Source organism: Sinohyriopsis cumingii, chromosome 4 (assembly GCF_028554795.1).
Source record: "Sinohyriopsis cumingii isolate HCF-2022 chromosome 4, ASM2855479v2, whole genome shotgun sequence".
NCBI lineage: Eukaryota > Metazoa > Mollusca > Bivalvia > Unionida > Unionidae > Sinohyriopsis > Sinohyriopsis cumingii.
Window position 1 is genome coordinate 141,604,649 of NC_142964.1, and position 22,537 is coordinate 141,627,185.

Below are 22,537 nucleotides of genomic sequence, written 5' to 3' on the forward strand. Positions count from 1 at the left end.
TCTGCTGTTGTATGAATGTTTCCAAGCTCATTGACTATCACTGAATACTATTGTTACATGCTCTGCTGTAGTATGATTCTTTCCAAGCTGATTGGCTACCACGGAATACTATTGTTACATGCTTTGCTGTAGTATGAATGTTTCCAAGCTCATTGGCTATCACTGAATACTATTGTTACATGCTCTGCTGTAGTATGATTCTTTCCAAGCTGATTGGCTACCACGGAATACTATTGTTACATGCTTTGCTGTAGTATGAATGTTTCCAAGCTGATTGGCTATCACTGAATACTATTGTTACATGCTTTGCTGTAGTATGAATGTTTCCAAGCTGATTGGCTATCACTGAATACTATTGTTACATGCTCTGATGTAATATGAGTAGTATACTTATCAACCTAGATCAGAATGTAACTTTGCCTATGCAGCCACCCCTACTTCAAAAATAAAATCTTCCAGCTGTCAATGCATCCATAACAGTGAATCCATAAAAATTCCATATAAATGTACACAAATAAGCATAATGTTTAATGATCCAGCATAGATTATGATTTGTTTAAATTCAATGCCAACATAAATCTAAGAATAGTGAAAGGACAAATATAGCACAATTACATTTCATGATGCCTGTTTATATGTGTAGAGGTCACTAAGCAATATCTGTGTAAATTTCAAACCCCTAGAATTTTCTTGGCTAGAAAAATCCTTTTACTCAATTCATTGCTAATAAACTCACATAAACTTACAAAACACTATGTAAATACTGAAAATATCTTCTACCACTTATTTAGTGATAGACATTGATCCATTATTGTTTTCTGAAAATTGGATTTTCAGCTGCTAGTTGATTGATGAAGTAAAAGCATGGTTGCCAACATGGCCAGACCACATGTGCATGAAGGTGGCTTTCATTATGTGATTACAGTTCGCTCCACTTAAATGCATATCGCTTAATTGCATAAATCACTTAAGTGCATAGCGAAAGTATGGTCCCATTTTTCCTTCATTAATATCCATAGTATCAATATTGGATAAATGCATATCAGTTAAATGCATAAATCATTTAATTACACACAATTTGCTGGTCTTAACCATTGACGTTATACGTATTTGACACCACTTATTTGCATAAACATGGTCCAGACATCTAAAGAGGAGTTCAAGGCTGTATACGTGTAGACTGCTATCCCAAAGATCGTAGAAAATTGTAGACTGGTGCCCCAGCCAACCTCTGCACTCATCAGCTAAGGCGTTATTAATGCCGGTGCACTGGCTCTAGAGCTAGAAATTATTGTCAGCTGGCAGCGGCCAGGTGACCACCTGATGAGTCATTAGTCACAGTAATCTCAGTGGTCAGCACAAATCCCTTGTTGGCTGATGGCCTAGTACTAACCCTGCATCGGATCAAGTTTCTTGTACAACTCCTGAAGAAAGCAATGTAAATTCAACCCATTGACTAAATATAAAGTGGCTAAGTGCACATGTAAGACATCATGGCGAATCATGTGGAAGTGATAAAGAAGCTAGATAATAAAGAAAGTCAGTCGTCGATTGCACAGTTGTTTGGTGTTAACCAAAGTGCGATATCGAGAATTCAGAAAAATAAGGAAAAGATTCTTGAAGATTGGCAGAGTAACAGCAATCCTAACAGAAAGTGTCAAAGGGCAGGAAAAGCAGAAGATGATGAGGAAGCCCTGTTGCGATGGTTCACCAAAGCAAGGAGTCGACAGGTACCTATCAGCGGCCCACTGATACTAGTGCAAATTTTGTCAAAAACACCACATCCACTGAAGACGTTACTCAGATGACGACAACACTGAAGTTTTTATCCCACCCACTATGGCATTGGATGATTTCAATTGCTATGTGGCATAGGATGAACACTTTCATACTGATCAAGAAAAAAACAGATGCCGATATCTGTTCAAACGTCCAGCAAGAAGAAAAGGACTCAGATCCATAGGATGTGGAGGAGTCTACCAACGATTTGCCTGTCCCACCGCCAAACTTTGCTACTGCCATTAAAAGTCTGGAGACTATTAGAGCGTTTCCGGAAGCAAATGGGTGCGAATCGTATGACAGATTTTATAACTTGCAGACTATTGTCGACCAGATTGGCCACACCAACTGTGTTCAAAAACCAATTACAGAAATTACAGACTTTTTTACCAAGTAACTTGCAAACATTTTGCAATGATTTTTATGTCTTTCTTTTTATGCAAACTTATTACTTCACTGGGAAATAAATTTAGTAGTGACCCATATACTATTTTGCTACCAAAAGAGTGATACACACTGTCAATAATAATTTTGGCAATAACAGTTTAGTATTTATCTGAATTTACTTGTATTGTGGAATTAAATGTATACGTAGATGTTTAATACACTGAAACACATTTATATAGCATATGAGCTTTGTTTGGATGATTTTCTATTTTACAAGTACATGTACATTGTAAATATACATGAATTCCACTTAAATGCATACTCCATTTATATGCATAGCTTGGGTCCTGTCCTGAGGCTATGCATATAAGCAGAGTTGACTGTATTTGTTATATTTAGCAGTGGTACATGATAGTTCCAACAATCTTTCATAATGGAATTAGCTTTCATGATCTGCAATTACTTGATTAGCTATTAGGTACTTTAATTGATTTATTAATTCATGTGATAAACATATTTCAACAATGGCATTGTTTAGTGCACATGTGTATCTTCCAGTTGATTGAGCAAACATTGAATGGGTTTTTGTTTGCCCAGGACTGCATAACATTTGCACAGAATGCATTGAAGACAAACACAAGGAGGAACTATTAGTTTTATTGTTATGCAGGTTCGGTACAAAGTAGATTAAAAATTATCAACTTTTTAAAGAGTTTGTGCCTTTAAAAATTAATAATTGATATATTTTAAATCAACATTTAAAAATAGAACATTTTTATCATCTTTATTAATTTAAATAAAAAACAAAATGATTTGTCCTTTGAATATATTTCATGATCACATTAATGTTAGCAAGAAACTCTGCTATCTCTCAAATCCATGAGTTGCTGAAAAATGAAATTTTCACCTTTCCCATCTATAGTCCAGATAGTCAAAGGGAAGAAACTCTTCTCAGCCTTTACCCTTACCTCACTTCACCACCACTAGGTGGCTATGATTGGTTACCAGCTTTGAGATTTAACTCAATATGATATATATCACACAACTCACAGAATCTAAATTAATCTTGTGAATTATGAACAATTTATTGATAAAGTCAGTATAGTATTGAGTGTAAAAGTTTGTATTACATGTTGCAGTTAATATTTTGAGACATTTCTTTATAGTTGTGAGCATTTATCACAGTTTCTTTTGTCTTTCCTAGTGATCCACACTGCTGATATTTCTTTGCTTATTTAGTAACAAACATTGCTTATTTGTGCAGATAAACACTTTTTTGGTTTGTTATTTCCTGAAATGTTTTCATCACTTTTGTTTTCCAAACATTGATTGACCAAGTCAAGGAAATGTGTAAAATACAAAAGATTTAAGGCAAATGAGCACATGCTTGGAACATGTTTTGCATGTTCCAGATATTTGCTTACAGCTTCGATTTTTGTAGTATTTGTGTCATGGTCAAAAAACATTTGGTCTTAGATGCTGCAAGAAAGACTAAAGATGGAAGAAAGATGCAGCATATCTAGATAGAAGGATTGCAACTTGCTAAGTTTACATCCATAGACATCACCACTGACCATTGGGGGACACTGATTGTCCCTCCCCCATCAAAAGTAATGTGTCTTGGAGGAAAAAGGGGTTACAGAGTTGTCGCCCACACTTTCTCCACAAATGTTATTGGTGTTGCAGATGTTGTGACTAGTACAAGACAATGTAACAAAGTTGCTGGTCTCAGGTGAATTTGTTCCCTGCCATTCAGCTTATTTCTTCAGCGATGACTTGGAGCTTATGGGACAACTGTCCTATTCTAGGCTGTATAGTGAGTGGGACAACTGTCCTATTCTAGGCTGTATAGTGAGTGGGACAACTGTCCTATTCTATGCTGTATAGTGAGTGGGACAACTGTCCTATTCTAGGCTGTATAGTGAGTGCAAGTCCCACTGTATGTCTGAGCTTAGCCTGAGGACCGGTAAGTCTGGGCACATCATTTATTTTTGGAAGTGAATGATATGTTTTGCCATCAGTCCATCCAGGCCATAAAATTTGCTCCTCTGCTGTTCACTTGAAAGTGACGCTAATTACCATTCAGTAACTGTGCGCAGTTGCAAGCCCTGACTAATGATTGGCCAGTGAAACCCATGTGACCACTCCGGCACAATTCAATTGGCCCTTCCGGGCTATGTTCACTGTCTTAACAGAGTAAGGTAAAAGGTAGACCCAACCTCCTCACACCACCCATAAATGTACATACGCAGGCATAAGTAGTTATGTGGCTGCAATGATCTTGTCCAGATCGCCAGCCATATTCCACATTCATTGATCCAGTATCCAACACTTTGATGAGCTGGGTCATATACAGCTGGCCATGCCTTAGTATGAGAAGCAATAAGGGATATGATTGGCCAATTTGTCCATTTTGCCACATGGACTGACCAGGCAGTTACCAAACCAGCTGTCCAGATGACAACTGATTTTGTTTATCCAGCCTAGAGCTGAACTGACTGACCAGTCAATATTCAGGCTGCCCTACAGGTGATGACAGAGCAAAACTATCAAAACACTGACCAGCATTTCATGCTAGTGAGACAAACCATAGTACTTGCCCAGATGACGATGCAACTACTGGCTCAAATTGTTATGACTTATTTGTTTGGGAGATGCCAAAGTGTACACAGGTATAATGCTCCCCAGGATGTTTTACTCTGATGTTGACAGAATGCCCAGTGAAGACAATCCCAGCAGTAAGTGTAGGGATAACCTTGATGACTACACTGATCCTACAATGAAACATACAGAATGCAGTTCTAAAATGGCAATGGAAGTAGTATTCAGAGTTCTGCTGATTTCTAAGTGCATTACTTGGTCAGCTGCAAGCCAGACCTATAAGGTCAAGGCTTCAGTGGATTTGGAAGATGAATATGATCAGCAATCCTTCCAACGTCTTCCAAGGTCTTCCAACGTCTTCCAAGGTCTTCCAAGGTCTTCCAAGGTCAGTGAACGTGACAGAAATCTCTGACAACCTGACTAGTAAAATGAAAAACCTGGGAAGCCAAGAATCAGTGTCATTCTTTTTGTGCTGGTACCTCACATTCACAGGCAGTTAGCACTGAGCTGCTATACTTGGACAAAATATTGCAATGAACAATATGACCAGCCCTCTGTTTTTAAGATGGACTTAAATGTCTTGCATGCCACCTCCAGATTTTTGTGAAACATGATTGCTACATTTGTCTTCACTAGGAATGTTTTGACTTGTCCAAAAAGCAGGTAGTGATCTTACTTGGGAATCCACATTCATTATTGCAACAGTGATTAACAGGGCTGCACATGAAACAATGGCTAATGCCTTTATGACATCTGCATACCTGGTCTTGTGAGACAAGATGCCAGTCAGCACAGTAGGTGCAAAATAATTTGGTTCTCTGTTTTGATAAACACAAGAACTAGATTTTTGATTTTAGTTATAACACTTTGTTAATTCGACAGCAAGATGAAATTGTACAGTTAGTATTTTTCTTCATGTGACTAATGGATTCTTAAGTTTATACTCATTTGTTGTTATTATGACTTTTGAATTTCGTAGAACTAGTCGAACAATTTGAGTATTTTGATTCCCAAGGTAAGCATAAGATGGAAAGTAATTATGACTTGTCTCATAGATTTATTAGAAAGTGTGTGACACCACTGTTTTATATATGATGGATTTTCCTCTATTCACTTTATCCAGGCCTCCTTTGAGCTGTATGGTGCAGATTTCATGCTGACAGAAGATTACAGTCCATGGTTAATTGAGATCAACTCCAGTCCCAGCATGGAGTCCAGTACAGCTGTTACATCACGCTTATGTACCAATGTCCTGGAGGATACCATTAAAGGTCAGTCTGAAAATGAAACGGGGGAAGGAGAAGGCACATTTGTGAAGTTTGTTACATTCCTGTCTTAAATAAAAATAATACAATTCATGAAAAATGAAAAACAGTTACAGCTGTAATGTAAATCTACATGAATTGTTCTTCTAGTGAAAAATACAGGTTAAAAAATTACAAGTTTTATTTTAATTTTAATTTTAACAGATTTCAAGATACGTAAATTTTCACCTAGTTCACAAAATATTGTCATGGTGAGCAGCATGATATGAATATCTGTGATAATCAATAAAATTACATATTTAGGTAACCTGATACACATTCTATGTCAATTTAATTAATATGTTGATTCACAATCTTTGCCAAGATGATAACTACATTGAAAAAAGAACCCAACATTTCTAAACATCAAATAAAGAATTATTCTACTACTTTAGTTAAACCATTGACAATTTTCTTCAGTACAATGATTACTATAATGCTGTACAGGGAAGTCATAAAAACGTACGGTCTTATAGGTGAGGACACCTTATCATGAGGTACTTAAGGTATATTACAGTGATCTCTCACTATAACACTATTCAGGGAAGTCATAAAAGTGTGCAGTCTCATAAGTATTGCACCTTATACTGGTGCACATTATACATGTAAGAGCACCTTATAATGGGGTGCAATACATATTTACAGTGATCTCTCACTAATAACAATGTTCAGGGGAATCATAAAAGTGTATCATGTTATACAGGTGAGGGCACCTTCTACATGATATATAGTACAATGATCTCACTATAACACCATTCAAGGAAGCCATAAAGTTTACTGTGATATCAGCAATGTTGCCTTATTTTGGGGTAAGTTTTGTGGAAAAGAAAATTCAAAATAGTATCTCAGGTTCCACGACCAAACATGTGTTATATAAAGGGACCATGTTAGACTTTTGAAGTTTAATTTGGATGACCAATGTATATCTTTGCTCTCTATCATATTTTCAGCATTCATTAATTCTTTATTGTATGATAGAGGTGACATGATTTGTTGGGTCTCAGAAACGATGTTTAGATGGATGCCCAGAACATTTATAACCCTGACTATCTGTAGATCAAACAGGACAGAGTCACCAATGAGCTGTAGAATGACCTTTATTACATGTTTTATAATTTATTACTGTAAAGTTGGAACGAAAATGTGCTTTTGCATAATGGAGAACATTCTCGATTTCATTGTTGCATACTGGCATGGTATGTTTCAGCCCAGCATGCTGTCCTTTTACATGAGATTTTCAGATGACATAGTTAACACTAGTAATACACAGAGACGTAGTAAACATGTTTCTAAAAGGCACATGTTGTGTCAAGCAATCTTCTTTCATCATATGACCTTTATTAACATGAGCATTGTTGTCTGACCTGTGAATGGTGAAACATAGATATCATTGGCATAAATGGATTTACTCTTCTCAAAACTCTGGCATGCTGTCTGTTCTCAGTTACTCAGAGTAGTTTCTATTTCTGATAATAGGCACTTTTCTGTATTTAGGTCTTTTGAAACTGAAAGAGTGATTGTAATCCTACTGGGGTACATGATATAATTGTAATCCTTTGAGGAATTAATTATACTCATTGCTTACCTCCCTTTATAGAATCTGACAGCTTCTATTAACAATCATTTCAATACAAAAATGTTCTTAAAGGTTTGATGCCTAAACATTTTCTGTAAAAAAGTTTTATGAAATTTACTAAATTCTCTTTTAAGAGATAAAGAGAAGAAAAAACTTAAACATATAAAATTCAGTTTAAATAGTTATAGAGGGATATTGGTGTTTGCTTATCATCATAAAGAGAAATATGATTATCAATATTTCACAATTATGTTCATCTTTACTTAACCCTCCAAGTTATCAATATTCCCAATACTTTGATTTTTCTTCTTCAAGTACATCAATCAATGATAATACCTTAGGAGAACTACTGCTACCTCACAAATCCAGCCCTCCCAGACTAAACTTTTTAGCTAAAATGCTACAAGTTATCAACCCACTTAGGTGGCAGTTATATAAAGTGATCTCCCTTTGATACCAGGATTGGTGCCAAATCCCATGATTTTTCCATTACTACTTCTGTTTGTACCAGGTAGTATGCACTCTACTGATAGGGTTGCTTACATTGTCAATTACATGTCACAAGTGTCTACAGACACTTTTTCTTGTAGATATTCTATTAGCCCCACACACCAGTTTTCCAATTTGGATCCCCAGCATTTGATGCACAATGTTGTGGCCATGGGCTCAATGTTGGATCAGGTATCTATGGTGATTTTTTAACAGGACAAAGATAGCTTATCTTCTTCCACCCCCAACCTCACTGGACACGCTTGGGAATCAGAATAGAATGGTTCTTGTCTTACAACTGGTGAAGTGGTTGAATGAGATGCAGTGTTCTCTATCTCCATCTGGTTGAATGAGATGCATTGTTCTCTGTCTCCATCTTTTTAAAGACCATCTTAAGATCATAAGACCAAACTATGTTGGCAATTCTAATCATCTAATCTCCTCCTCACAATCCTTCCCTCCCTCACACTCTCAGCTACAGTTGAGGGATTTGCAAGGCAATCAACAAATAATTGGACGGATGTCCCAAGAATATAGGCAACTGGAAAGCAGTCTTATTGAATTTACAGCTGTTGCAAACCACAGTTCTCATGAACTAAAGTGGACAAAAGGAAAAAGGAGGGTGATTTTTTTGCCAGCGTTTCTCTGCTGAAGAATATCCCTATCTCAAATGACTCATTCAGCCCCAGCACTGTTATCAGTGTCCCTGCTGCTATGCCCCAGCAGCACTAAGCTGTGTCTAGCTGCTTGTGTCCCAAAGAGTTTTTACCTGTTTTGAAAATTTTGTAACCATCATGCACATGAATTCACTTTTACCTTAATTTCTCTTCTTATAGCCAATAAAAATTGATGAAATTTTCACCAGTTATTCCAAATGAATATGTCTACACAGTGATCTATTTTTTTTCCTGTTTGTCCATGTCTTTTACAACTTATTTATACACTATTTACACAGTTATGTGCAACATTTTTAGAAATATCATGTCATAGCCCTTAATTTTATTGAAATAAACCAGGAACATTTAATCTATGCTATGGTTTAAAACATTTTGCACATAAATTTACTTGCCATTGTTCACATCCTGTTGTTGGTTCAGATTGAACTTTGTTCAGTGAACACATTTTGCAGGTTTTTTTTCTTTGGCATGACCACTGGCCAATGTTGACCTTGCTGAAGCGGGGGTTGAACTTCTACTTCTCTTTTCCTTTTATTTACAAATCCTTCAAGTAGTTGATGTGCAAGATTCATTCTAAACTCCAACTGGGTTCTAGCTCTTTCCCTGTTGTTTTTGGTGACGATGTTATGGCTCCACATTTCTTTCATCAGGAAATATGAATTTACTATTGAAATGTCAAAAAAGGAGAAAAAAAAACAGATACTTCCACCACTTCAAGGACTTTCTACCAGTGCTGTAAGTTGCTTGCATTTGATCCACATGGTCTACTCCATTCATGTACATGTTGTACAGTTTGACTGGGAGTGGACATGGAATATCCTTGATGGAACCATCTTTCTGCTTCCAGCTAACAGATGTGGCCTCATCATCACATTTGGTACACAGTATAGTGATATTTTTCTTGTCACGCCAAACTGTAACTCTCATGTCTCCTTTCTGTTTAATTATGCTTTGGCCCTACTCCTTCAGCTTTACTTTGTGTAATCCAGATGGAAGACCCTTTCGATTTGATCGAGCTGTTCTGCAGCCATACATACCTTTTTGTCGACGATGAAGAAATAGGTCTGGAGATGTAAAACAACTGTTGGTGTAGACATGGTGTCCAAGATGAAACAAAGGTTCCATCGAATCAAGAATAACCCTTTGTCCAAGATTCAATTCTGGATTGTTGTCAATTCTTCCACTATAAACCTGAAAGTCCCCAACATATCGATTATGAGGATCCACTCGAACCCATACTCTGACGCCTCTCTTGGTCAGCTTTAAAGGCACATACTGCTTAAATCCCAGTCGTCCTGAAAATCCAATCACTGCTTTGTCAATGGACACCTCATGATGTTGTTTGTATTCTATAGTGAATTGCGTTGCGAATATGCTCCAATATCGGTAAAGTGTGGGCCAGTTTGTTGTGACCAGGTGTTCTTCGAGGTGGGTTGTTGCTGGTGTCAGTCACATGAAAATATTTCTGTAGAGTTTCAAAATCTTGCATGACTAAATTTCAGTTCAATGCAGGAAGGATGGAAAAGTTTGTCCTTTTACTAATACATATCTTGGGCTGGTGCTGGAAGGACTTCCATAACAACATGAGCCCCAATCAGAGCTTTTATCTCGTCTGGTGTTGTTGGATACCACGTTTGGTTTGGGGATGCCAAGATGCATTTTTGGGCATATGCATTGGTTTTGTTTGCAATGTCTGATTACAGTTCCTCTGGAAATAACAAATGAAAAAAATCAGTTTCTCTTTTTTCCTTGTCCATGTTCATTATAGGTACAGGATTTGGTCCACTAAAATCTTCGATTTGGACAGACCAAAGATGATCACTTTAATCTGCTAGATCCACAAGAACTCTGTCATCATCGCTGTCAGTATCCTCTTCTTCTGACGATTCAATCTCAGAAACTTCTGTGTCCAAATCTAAATCTCACAAAATATCCAACTGCTGAACATATCTTTCCTCTGCTTGCTCAATATTTTTTAGATCAAACTCGAGAAACTCCTCATTTTTGCTCACATTGGCATCAAAAATCACTCTTACATTTGCCATCATTTAAAAAATTTCATGAACAGAACATGTGTAGTGAAACTGCTCTTAATTAGTAAGCCTTGGCTTCTGAACAATTCAAATTTGCACAAAGGAAAGTAAAATCATTTCTGATTGGTTTAATATTGGTCTGATTCTTGGAAAAACTCCATTTGTAACTAATCAGAGACATTGTAACTAATACACATTCACCACGACTGGAGACGTTATCAGCCACTGGATGCAGTAAACAAACCACGACTACAGACGTGATCGGCCTTGCATGCAGAAATTGGATCACGTGTACAGACGGGATTGGGGCCACACTTATCACTGATCATTTGCTGCTTAATGGGGAAGATTTGCCATGACATGTGGAAGGGACTATCAGTGCACCTCCTCCTTTCCCCAGGGATTCCTCCAACACAAATGTGGCACTCTTCACTCAGTTGTCAAACTAAGCATAATGAATCAACTCATTTGCAATCCTTCGTTCACGATGGTATGCAGTGAGTTCTAAATGTAATCATCGGTTCTGTTTCAAGATATTAAGAATGTAAGATTGCAAAGGATCTTTATGTAAGTGCTTATATTTACTAATAATTGGATAGGTTGGTTCAGGTGGCTCGTAGAAGAATTAAGTTACTCCCTATTGGATGTTTTAGATCAAAATGAGTCCTTTTACAATGTCTGAGATTTGTGATTTGTCACATAGCAGACCTTTGTATTCATGTTTGGGATAGTCTAAAGTGGTGTCTACAACAACAAATTTGTGTCCAAATTTGACATATCCTAGGCTGGCCAAGTGTATTAGTGGTTTCATCCCACAAGAATCAATTAATATAGATGTAATGGTCTCTTCATTCCTAGGTTTTTACTCACTAGGTGTCTAATGTCATTGACATATGGTAGACCTATTTGTAATTTGGTGGAATGCAAAAGGCATGGACAGTCGATGCTCTTTCTATAGATTGGAATGGCCAAATATATATGCTTAACTGCCAACACCTTCAGCTTCAAAGGTGATACAGGAAGCAATAGAATCAGATTGTCGTCTCCACTCAAGTGGAAAATCTTGGATCAATAACATCATTAATTTAACTACAGAATGTCCAAGAAAAAGAGATATTCCCAATTCTGCTCAAGCAACCATGATGGTAGGTGTTTCATCCCAACCCAGAGTTGCATAACCTGCATGCCTGGATATTGTTAAAATATGTCATAGGAACAAACAGTTTTTACAACCATTGGTGGAAAAATCACACAACAAAAATGGCTCTCCTCCTTAAAGGTGTACAAGGACATTGAAATATATTCTCACATTGTTACGCACAAGAACACTTTATACCACTGCAGGAACCCGTACCTCAGTAGCTAACTTTCTGCAGCTTTTTGAGAAGAAACAGTTAGCATCAATCACAATTAAAACCTACCTTTCCACAAGCTCTGGTACCCTGCATCATCTTGGAATAGAGAAGATTGGACAAACCATAGACTTATCCAATCTGTCCATTTTTGATTACACACATCCAATGACATTGGATCCTTGCCCAAATGGTATCTACCATAGATACTAACCTGGCTGCTCAAGACACCATTTGAACTGCTCTCACTGGTTCATCTGTCACATAAGACCTTCCTCACTGCATTAGTGAACAGCATTCAGAGTCAGCAAAATACATGTTCTTTTAGTGGACCAAACTACATGCAATTCCGACGAGACGAATCAGGATCACTCGTGATGGTTCCTGCTTTCACTGCCAAGAACATGCTCTCATTCATGCAGAAGCTGAATTTTGTAATTAATTCCAATCAACACTGGACACTTCATCTAAATGTCATGTACAAGACCCAGTGCAAGTGCTGAAGTGGTACTTACCGGTAAGACAGACAGATATGTCACATTGAGGGATATCCTGCACCTTCTTACTGCTCACAGAGGAACTGGACAATACATTTGCAGATGCTTTCATCTGGAATAAAGTGGGTTATTCATTACACATATTGGAAAATAGCACTACACCAAATGAATTTGCTCAGCATCTTGGATTGCAAAGTTAGAACAATCACCACAAACCTTGCATGAGTTAAAGTGTTCTCTGTTATTATCCTTTCCATGGGACAGAAATCCAAATGCACTCTCCAGCTTTTATCTCAGAGATCTTTCGTCCCAAAAGGCTTAATTTGATCTGGTGGGACCTATAGCCATGACGTAACAGGTTACATTTCGGGGTGATTCAACAGCTTGATAAGGATGCTGCTTCACAACATCCACAGGTTTTGTGGGAAGGGAAAATATTGACCTTTTGAAGCCATTCCCTGACATATGGAGTCTGTTCTCCATTCAGGTTATCTAGAAACTGTCTCTCACATACCTAAGGGCACTGGAGTTGGTCTCTCTAGCGTAAGGGGGATGTCTCTCCTTCCACTTCTTACCTATTCTCCTAAGGTATTATGATTGTGTTATGTATTTGAAGGAAAAAAAACATATATACACCCTCTCATCCTTCCAACAGTTACCCAGTGGCCTAAGTGGTTAGAGCATCCACCTCAGATGAAGGAGGTTATGGGTTCAAACCTTGGCTGAGTCATACCATAGACTTATAAAAATGGAACTAGCAGTTTCCTCACTTGCTGCTCAGCATTAAGAGGTTAGTGTTTGGACAGGTTGGCCTGGTGTCAGGATAATCTGACTGGGTTGGACATGATTCAGCATGTCTGCAGCATGATGCCACAATGCTAGACATCACTATAAACTGCACAGCGGACATAGCAATATGACTAAAATTGTTAAAGATATGTTAAAAATCCAAATCACACACACACACACCACAGTTTCAGCCTCAAAGAGAGCATGCATTCCGCTTCAGGAGTGACTGAAGAATTTATGGGATTTGGTACCAGTCCTGGTATCAGTGGAAGATCACTCCCTAATTCCACCTTGTTGGAGAGATATCTTTTAACTTTTTAGCTCAAAAGTTTTAGATAGGTAGGGCTGGATTTGCGAGGTACCGGTAGTAGTAGTTCTCCTAAGGTATTAAGATTGGGTAAGTATTATCAAACACATTTTTTGCTAGAATTTTTTTTTTCTCCAGCATTGGTGGTGAATACACATACAGTGTATTAAGATGCTTTGTCAAAGTTTTTCAAGGTCACATCTTATACATCAGTATCTGTGCTTAGCAGCAATTCTAGTGGAATATAACTATATTGGCAGTTTTTACCCTGACGTACTAAGAGTTCCTGTCTCACCTGTATAAGGAGAATCATGTCACTGTTCACAGGTAAGATATTGCATTCTATGAAACTTTTTTTTCTTCAGAATATTCATGGCCACTATTTCTAACTTCATTTTCCTTGATCTTTGCAGTGGTGATTGACAGAAAGTATGATAAAAACTGTGATATTGGGCGATTTGAACTTGCCTACAAGCAGCCCCTAGTGACAGTACCACCTTACATTGGCATTAGCCTTTGTGCTGAAGGACAACAAATTAAGAAACCGGGATGGATGCTTGCCAGACAGCGTGAACAGGAACAATTGTTCTCACCCAGGAAGGAATCAACTAAGCAAGTTATATTTAATGACAAAGTCAGCCCTTACTTTGTTGAGACAACTATCTTGAACAATCGTTCAAATATTTATCAGCCACAAAAGACCAAAAGGCCTCACAGTGACCGAGACGTAGAGCCTGGCCAAAGTATCAGCCAGAAAAGTAGTACATCCTCAGCCCCCGTGAAAAAGTCAAACAGTCATGAGCCAAATGATGGACAGAAAGAAAAGAAGCACTCCTCTGCCCATAAATCAGTCAGCAGTGCAAAGTCACCATCTGCTAGCAGTAATGGGAATAGTCAAAATGAGAGTGAAAATGACAACAGTGCAAAACCAGAAAAAATTGATGCCCATATTCGGATACCTCATTCCCCAATTATTCCAAAGACTTCAGTTTATGGATCTACTATGGTACCAACAACAAGCTATGTGGCCAACCCACCTGGAAAGAAAATTCTGTCAAAAACCTCTGTTTCAACAAATTACACCATCCCTAATGCAGAAAATAAGGAAAAGCCAGCATTAACTGTCAGTAATGTGGAGTCCACAGACTTAAAGTCCTTGAAAGCGCAAGCCAAAGGTAATCTATCTTCCAGTGGTAATTTAAATAGCAGCAGTACAACTAGTGATATTTTGAATGAGTATTACAAGTTAGATGCTTTTCCAGCAAAACATCGACGGCCCAGACACAGACAGCTTGGTTGTCTTCCAAAGAGAAAGCCAAACCGAGGTCATGCTAAGAGACCTGAGGTGACGATAAGATTTCCAAGGGTTCCATATGCTAGTATCAATGTCTCATTTCAGCCTGAGGAAGAAAGTGGTTCTTCAGGGCCAAAGTTTAGGTACATCAACCTAACAAAGTCCACTGAGGACCTATATCGGCCTAGTTTGATCACCTATCCAATAGAAATCTGAGATGCAGTGCTTTGGCACAATTTTGCCATTATGTTTTTTATCTCACCTTCAAGGCATACAGGCATTTTTACAGGCATGTTTTGGGCACCATTTTTTTTATTTATTGCCATTTTAAAAAGATTTAAACAAGATCACAAAATAAATGTGTTCTATAGATTGGAGTAAGGATGTTACTTGGAGTAAGGATGTTACTTGGAGTAAGGATGTTACTTGGAGTAAGGATGTTACTTGGAGTAAGGATGTTACATGGAGTAAGGATGTTACTTGGAGTAAGGATGTTACTTGGAGTTTGGATGTTACTTGGAGTAAGGATGCTACTTGGAGTAAGGATGCTACTTGGAGTAAGGATGTTACTTGGAGTAAGGATGTTACTTGGAGTTAGGATGTTACTTGGAGTTAGGATGTTACTTGGAGTTAGGATGTTACTTGGAGTAAGGATGTTACTTGTAACTTTAATGTGATGCTAGTATATGGATATAAAAAGAGGAATGAGTTGTTTAAAGCATGCTTCAGTTTGTGAGCCACTAAGGGTCACTTATATTGCTCAAAACTCTCGATCTTTCAGTTGAATAACACTTTGTTTTCTTTACATCTTAAATTTAGAATAATCCATCTGCATGATATTCATTAGGTTTAGATTGATTTTATAATCTGTTGTCAAGATCAAAATACTCAAACTTATATATTGGCTCTTCAAATCTATTTACTTTTTACATTAATGTTTCCTTTTTAAGGGAAATCATGCAAGAAATTCCAGTATGCCAAACCTTGCTGTTTTTCTATTTTCTTTCTTTCTTAATTTTCCATTCCTTTCCTTGTTTTATTGAAATAAACCAGGCATCAGTGGTGGGTACATATAAATGGGATGGGATATTGGGTGACAGTGGCATACACTTAAACGTTACCTTATTAAGTGTATTATGTGGGATTATATTGCATTTACAGGTATACCCCACTTAACATTAGGAATGTGTGAATCAAAAGTACAGTGTTTATTGAAGCAATTATTCCAATAGTAATTAATGTATTAGTAAGTGATGCATGCAGATAGGCTAAAAGAAAAATCAGCAAATTTGAGCAAAAGCACAGCTAAGTTTTATATATTTAATTGTGATTGAAAACATACATTACATAAATAAATAACATTTTATAAGATTTTTAAAGAAATTGTATGAAAATATTTTTAAGACATAGACAGCATATACAGTACTGTACGTAATAAAGAGTTTGGACATGGAGATTATTTCTACAAATGCACAAAAACAAACAGGTGATGTTGTTCCATAGCAGCTGGCAGCATTAGAGATGCTCGGGTCAGTTGTACGCATCTCATGTGGCTGGCCAAGAATGGGTATAAGTGATGATATAAATATGAATCACATACAACTTGGAGCAAAAAAGGGGTCTAAAATTATTGGACGACAAAAAAAATGAAACAATTTTGAGTGAGTTGAAATATGGTGGGGTGTACCTGTGTTGTATTTGATACCCTACATGTATTCTTAGTGTTAGATATTGTCTTCTATATATTTTATAGAATGCAGCTTATGCAGTAACACTTTGTAAGTCATTAACTGTAGTGAATGGTACCATGAATCAGCCATTCAGTATTATTGATACAATTGTCGTTATGCTTTATGTACACTGAAAATAATAATTGCACCCAATATTGGTATTTAAAGACTAACTCATTTCAAGCTTGTTGCTCAGAAGTGGTATAGAAATTTAAGATTTTTCAGTAGACCGGGCTCAGGGATATGCCGACTTCTAAGTAGAGATTATGGCATTTTCTGTTAGTACTTTTTATATGCTTGTTCTATCAGGCTTTTTTCTTGACACAGTTAGCCATATTTATAACTGGAAAGAGATTGTGATATTTTAAAAAAATGTTTTTCAATGTTTAACATGTTCTGTTCACCATGCTGAAATAAACATGAGCATGTCTGATCAGAGAGTTTCAGGTCAATCCAGAGATGCTGTCAGGTCTCACTGGGCATTTATACTATTTTTCAAAAAGTTTTACAATATAAATGACAGTGACACCATTAGGTAATTAGTATGTTTGGTTATATCCCTGATTATTAATATCAAGCGTACATTATAGACACATGCTCCTATCAGTTAAAATGGAAAACTATTACTTACACCTGCTTCCCTTACGTTGTGTGTTCTATTTAGTTTTTCTGCTCATTTTGTACAATTTTTATCCAGTGTGGTACAAAAATTAATTATTCTCCTCATTATTGTCATTATCAATAATATCAATAATGATAAAAAAATAACCAATTGCCTGGTTTGAAACTCAAGCAGCATACAAAGTTTGATTTATTATCCTTATTTGAATATATTACAAGAATTATTTCACAAAAGTTAACTATTTTTCTTTGTGCTTTCATTTTTTTTGTGTTATTTATTTAATATATTTTCAGTATATTGTTCTAATATATTTATGGTACTTTCAAGTAAGAAAGCTTTTTGTTCAGATGGCCCCTATGTAATAGTTATGGCTGTGGTGACTGCAGTTTATTTTTCCATTAGTGTACTGTATTTATGACCTTAACATTTCATTATTACTCATGATATTAATTGTAAACAGAGTTTATTTTGTACATACAGTGTAAATTATATCAATTTCAGTTGTCCTTTATATTTGTTGATTTTTTGAGAATTTAATGAATTTTGTTGCCAGTTTTTACTTCGATAACTTAAACACTTTTGATTGCAGATGAGAATAATAATAATAATAATGATAATAATAATTATAATAATAATAATAATGATGACTTTGTATAGCGCCTATTCTTTATAAGCTCTAAGCACTTTACAACATTAGACAACACCTATAAAATAAAAAACATATATAATGATATTATTACTAAAAACAAACACCATGAAATTAGAAAAACATAAAAAAAGCTTGCTGAAAATATTTAAGTTAGGAAATATTATTAGGTCTTTAAGTTTGTTCTTGCAGTTGAAATAAGTGAGTTTTAAGAGCACTCTTGAATGGGATCACTGTGTCTTTGAGTCAGTGGGCAATTCATTCCAAGTTGCTGGGCCCTGGTATGCAAAAGAACGTTGTCCATATGACTTCATTTTCATAGTGGGAATAATGAGTATACGATTGTCAGAAGAGGAGCATAAGTATCTTGCTGGTGTGTACACATGGGTGAGATCGGATAGGTATGTTGGACTGGAGTCCATCAGTGAAACGTAGCACAGAGAACAAATTGTGTGTTTGATTCTGGATCGAATGGACAGCCAGTGTAGGGTACAGAGCAGCGAGGATGTGTGCTCTGAGCATGGTACTCTAAGTATGATCCAAGCAGCCGTGTTTTGAACTTTCTGAAGTATCTGAAGTAGATATTGAGGCAACCATAGTGATTAACAATGATTGCAAAGTCCAAAATCTGAATTAATGTGGGATCAGTTATTAATACCCACATGTACACAGAAGAAACACACAAATTTCCTTAAAAATTTGTGTGGTCTTTATTTGTTTATTAGATACTTGAGTTTATATTTCCTTTTTAAAAAAAAACTTATCAGGTCAGCTTTAATTGTGTCTTATGAAAATTTATATGAATTAGCACTAATGTGTAAATTTTATTAAGTCTAGGTTTCTGAAATATAGACAAAGAAGTAATATTCAGAAACATGGGATGAATTGATTGCCTCAGTACAGTCGTTTTTATTTTCTTGTTTGTCTTGAAGGATTAATTTTGATGAATTCACCTGGTTAAAAGCATGTTTTCTCAACATATTAAAAATTGTAACAAAACATAATGCATTAGTTAATGAAGGTGAACACTCATTTCAGTTGTCCAATATTTTGTCCTCATCATATGAAGTGATCAACCCAACACCTATAGATTTTATTGAATTTTGTTTTTTTTTACACATTCTAACATGTCGATTTGAAGTTTCAGCAGCTAACATCCTGTGAATACAGCCATCCATTTAAATATTGGATACCAATATTTTTAATATTTGTTCTATCAGCATTCATATATTCTTGTATGTCCTCTTCAAATTTAGTAAGTTTCTTTATTTAGCGAATTCATGTTAACATTTATTTTGAAGGAAAAAGACGGCGTAAGAAGCAGCTAACAGGACGCAGCAGCGTCCCCAACAACATGGCAGAAAGTTCCATTAAACTTCAATTTACCAAAGGTTCTCCATATGTGATGGTGCAAAAACTACCAGTAATTAAGGTCCATATTATTAATAATGATCATTGAACTGGGATCTTCTCTTCCTTGTTCAAATACTAATCTGGAAGGTATCAAGATTTATGCAAAGCATGGCTTCTCTTTTATTTTCCGTCACCTTTTGGTATATCATATTTACTCATGTATACAATGTACAACCAACAATAAACAACATTGACCCAGATCTTTCAGGTCATAATGTGTTAACAGGTCTGGGACATTATATGGTGGCAGAGCTGACTCGGCACCATTCACAGTTGATTGCATATTGTAAAAGAGTAAATATGGTATTTAATGGAACCTTTTATTTTCAAACCTGCTGCTTTAATTGGTTACTTTGGATTCCATTATGCCTCTTAGCCAGCATCTTAGTACTTATTCAGTTATTAACACGCTTGCCTAATTGTTTCCTGTAGGTTAGAGGTGAGGAATTTTCTGTACCATGCACCAACCACTCAAAACCATCATCTCCCTGTGAGCCAAATATAATGAGAGGTTTATCTTCCCCTTGTTGTCTATCCCTTTACATGCTTACCCACTAGGACTTTGCATCATATCTCCATGTAGTGTGCAAAATTCATTGTTGCCAATACAGCAATTAATGAGTGGGAAGGAAAGAGAAGAAGCACAAAATATAATTGCATACAGCTTGTTGGAATTCCGTTATACTCAGATGTGTTCATTGAAAAGAGTCAGGTTTGATTTTTGTACAGAAAATGCCTTGAGTTTGATTAATGAGACTGGATCCCATATTATTTAAACTTTCTGGAACATGAAACTGGCCTAACTCAAAACCCCAAAATCAAATATGATACTTGGAGTAAACTTATTTCATTGAAATTTGGCACCCTGGCAAATGAACAAAAGCTCAGATTTTGAAATTTCTGAAGTCTAATTTTACTGTAATCAAAGTTATAGAACATAAAAGTCATTTTTACTTTTGAACTTGCATAAATTTCATGTTCAATAAGTTTTGGGAATATAGGACAAGATTGTTCATGATTACTGGTAGCATATTAAATTTGTTACATGATTTCCAGTAAGTAACATGTTTACTATTGTGTTACATGAATACCAGCAACATGTTTATCATCATTTTACATGATTACTGGTAGCATATTAAATTTGTTACATGATTTCCAGTAACTTGTTTACCATGTGAACAGACCCTTTCTGCCATAGCATAATGTGCTAGCAGATCAAGGCCCGTACTATTCTCTTTAAATCAGAAAAAAAATGAAAGCTTTGACCTCCATGTGCCTATGCATTATTATTGCCAGTTTCAGTGAGATCTGTTCTCCTGTCCTCCTCCAGACAATGCTGTAGGAAGAAGGCAATAATAGATTATAGTACATTGTATCATGTATTGTTCTGTCATGTATAATCAATACAATTCAATATTGCCTGCTGGAAGATTCCTAATGACTTAGTCAAGTATTGTAACCATAGTCAGGAGAAATGCATACTGTTCTAAAATATCCCAGTAGTTAGCCAGTTGGAACTCAAGAATTTATATGTACTGTATATATTGACTTACAAGTTGCAAATTAAAAAAATCTTGATTTGGCGTATCATAATGTGCCTGCTGATTAGGGTCTATATTGTTTGTTATAAGTACATTATGCGACAGCAGATCTGGGTCTGTGAAGATTGCAGTTGGACTTATAAGGATGTATATATGGTACTTAGCAATGGCAGATCAGAGTCATTATTCTGAGAAAGTAACTCAGAATCAAGCTCTTACCACAAGTAATTTTTTTAAAATTGAAGTGAAAATGATGGAATTTTCAAAATTATCCCAAGTAGGTTCCTTCATCTAAACTGACAAATTTCTATGTCATAGATAAACTCTAAATATCATGTTTGAATTTGGGTTTTGATCTTGTGCTCGAGTATCTCACTCAAATTTGATGCTCAGTGTTAGGTATACATCAGACATAAGTACATTTGGTTATATATATATATATATATATATATATATATATATATATATATATATATATATATATATATATATATATATATATATATGTATTTATGTATGTATGTATGTATAGGGTTTAACAGCACATCAGTACAATCATGGTTATATTGATAAAATAGAATAGCATGAATTTTGCACACTTGCCATGCCTGTATAAATACCTTGTGCTAATACATTGTCTCCTGCATTTTTTTTTAAAGGCTTGAGCTCTTATTGTCATACATGTCTTGAATGAACATACCAACTGAATGGAAATATATACTAGTAACAAAATTGATACAAATCTACCAAAGATATTGCTGATTACATTTGTGTTGATTGTTGGGATTACAAAAGTCATTATGATGGATATAGTTGTGATGTAACAAAGTTACCATATGTACTCACTTAGAAGTCGAGTCAAACTGCAAACAACACATATTCTTATCTTCTGTAGCATAATATGCCAGCAGATCTTGGTCAATATTATTTATTCTACTGATTACTCCTAACAAACTGCACACACTCAGATCTGCCAGTGCATTATACAACAGCAGATCTGGGTCTGTGTAGTTTGCAGTTTACTCATAAGTGAGTATATACGGGTACTTTATGTGTATCACTAATACATTGTCTGTGAATTTGCAGTTGCCATATACATCATTTTGGAAGTATTCAAAAATCATGCTAAACAACAATTTTAAATTATATAGCAAATAATGAAGATGAATTCAGATTGTAGAGATAAACAAGAAAATAGTTTCTAAGGGTGTCAGACTTGTGCAACTTACTTGGGAACATACTGCTTTTGACTACAACAAGATAGCTATAAATGATTAGTCATGTAAAGTCAAAATTAATCCCTAGGCTAAGACGATGCTAAAACAAATATATTTTTTCCTTCATATAAAAGCAGATTATATGCAAAATGAAATCCAAACTTCAATACAGGTATCAAAACATTGAGTCGCAATCATTCAACAGTTATCTTGTTGCATAACCAGAATGGTGTAAATATCTTTACAGATATGGATTATTACTGCTTTTACAGGTAAAAAACTA

The 22,537-nt window shown here is 35.9% G+C and overlaps 1 protein-coding gene across 5 annotated transcripts in view; it reads left to right on the top strand.

Moving 5' to 3' along the window:
- LOC149802218 (tubulin tyrosine ligase 3-like) overlaps nucleotides 1-22,537 on the top strand; it is a 157,821-nt gene that overhangs the window by 116,535 nt on the left and 18,749 nt on the right. For 3 of the 5 annotated variants that reach the window (XM_089956639.1, XM_089956635.1, XM_089956636.1), the window contains 2 exons: nucleotides 5,891-6,038; nucleotides 14,205-14,966. In XM_089956639.1, the coding sequence (XP_089812765.1) occupies nucleotides 5,891-6,038; nucleotides 14,205-14,966 (910 nt within the window). Of the gene's footprint in view, nucleotides 1-5,890; nucleotides 6,039-14,204; nucleotides 14,967-19,384; nucleotides 19,516-22,537 lie in introns of all 5 variants that reach the window. The other 2 variants (XM_089956638.1, XM_089956637.1) reach the window with 1 other exon arrangement.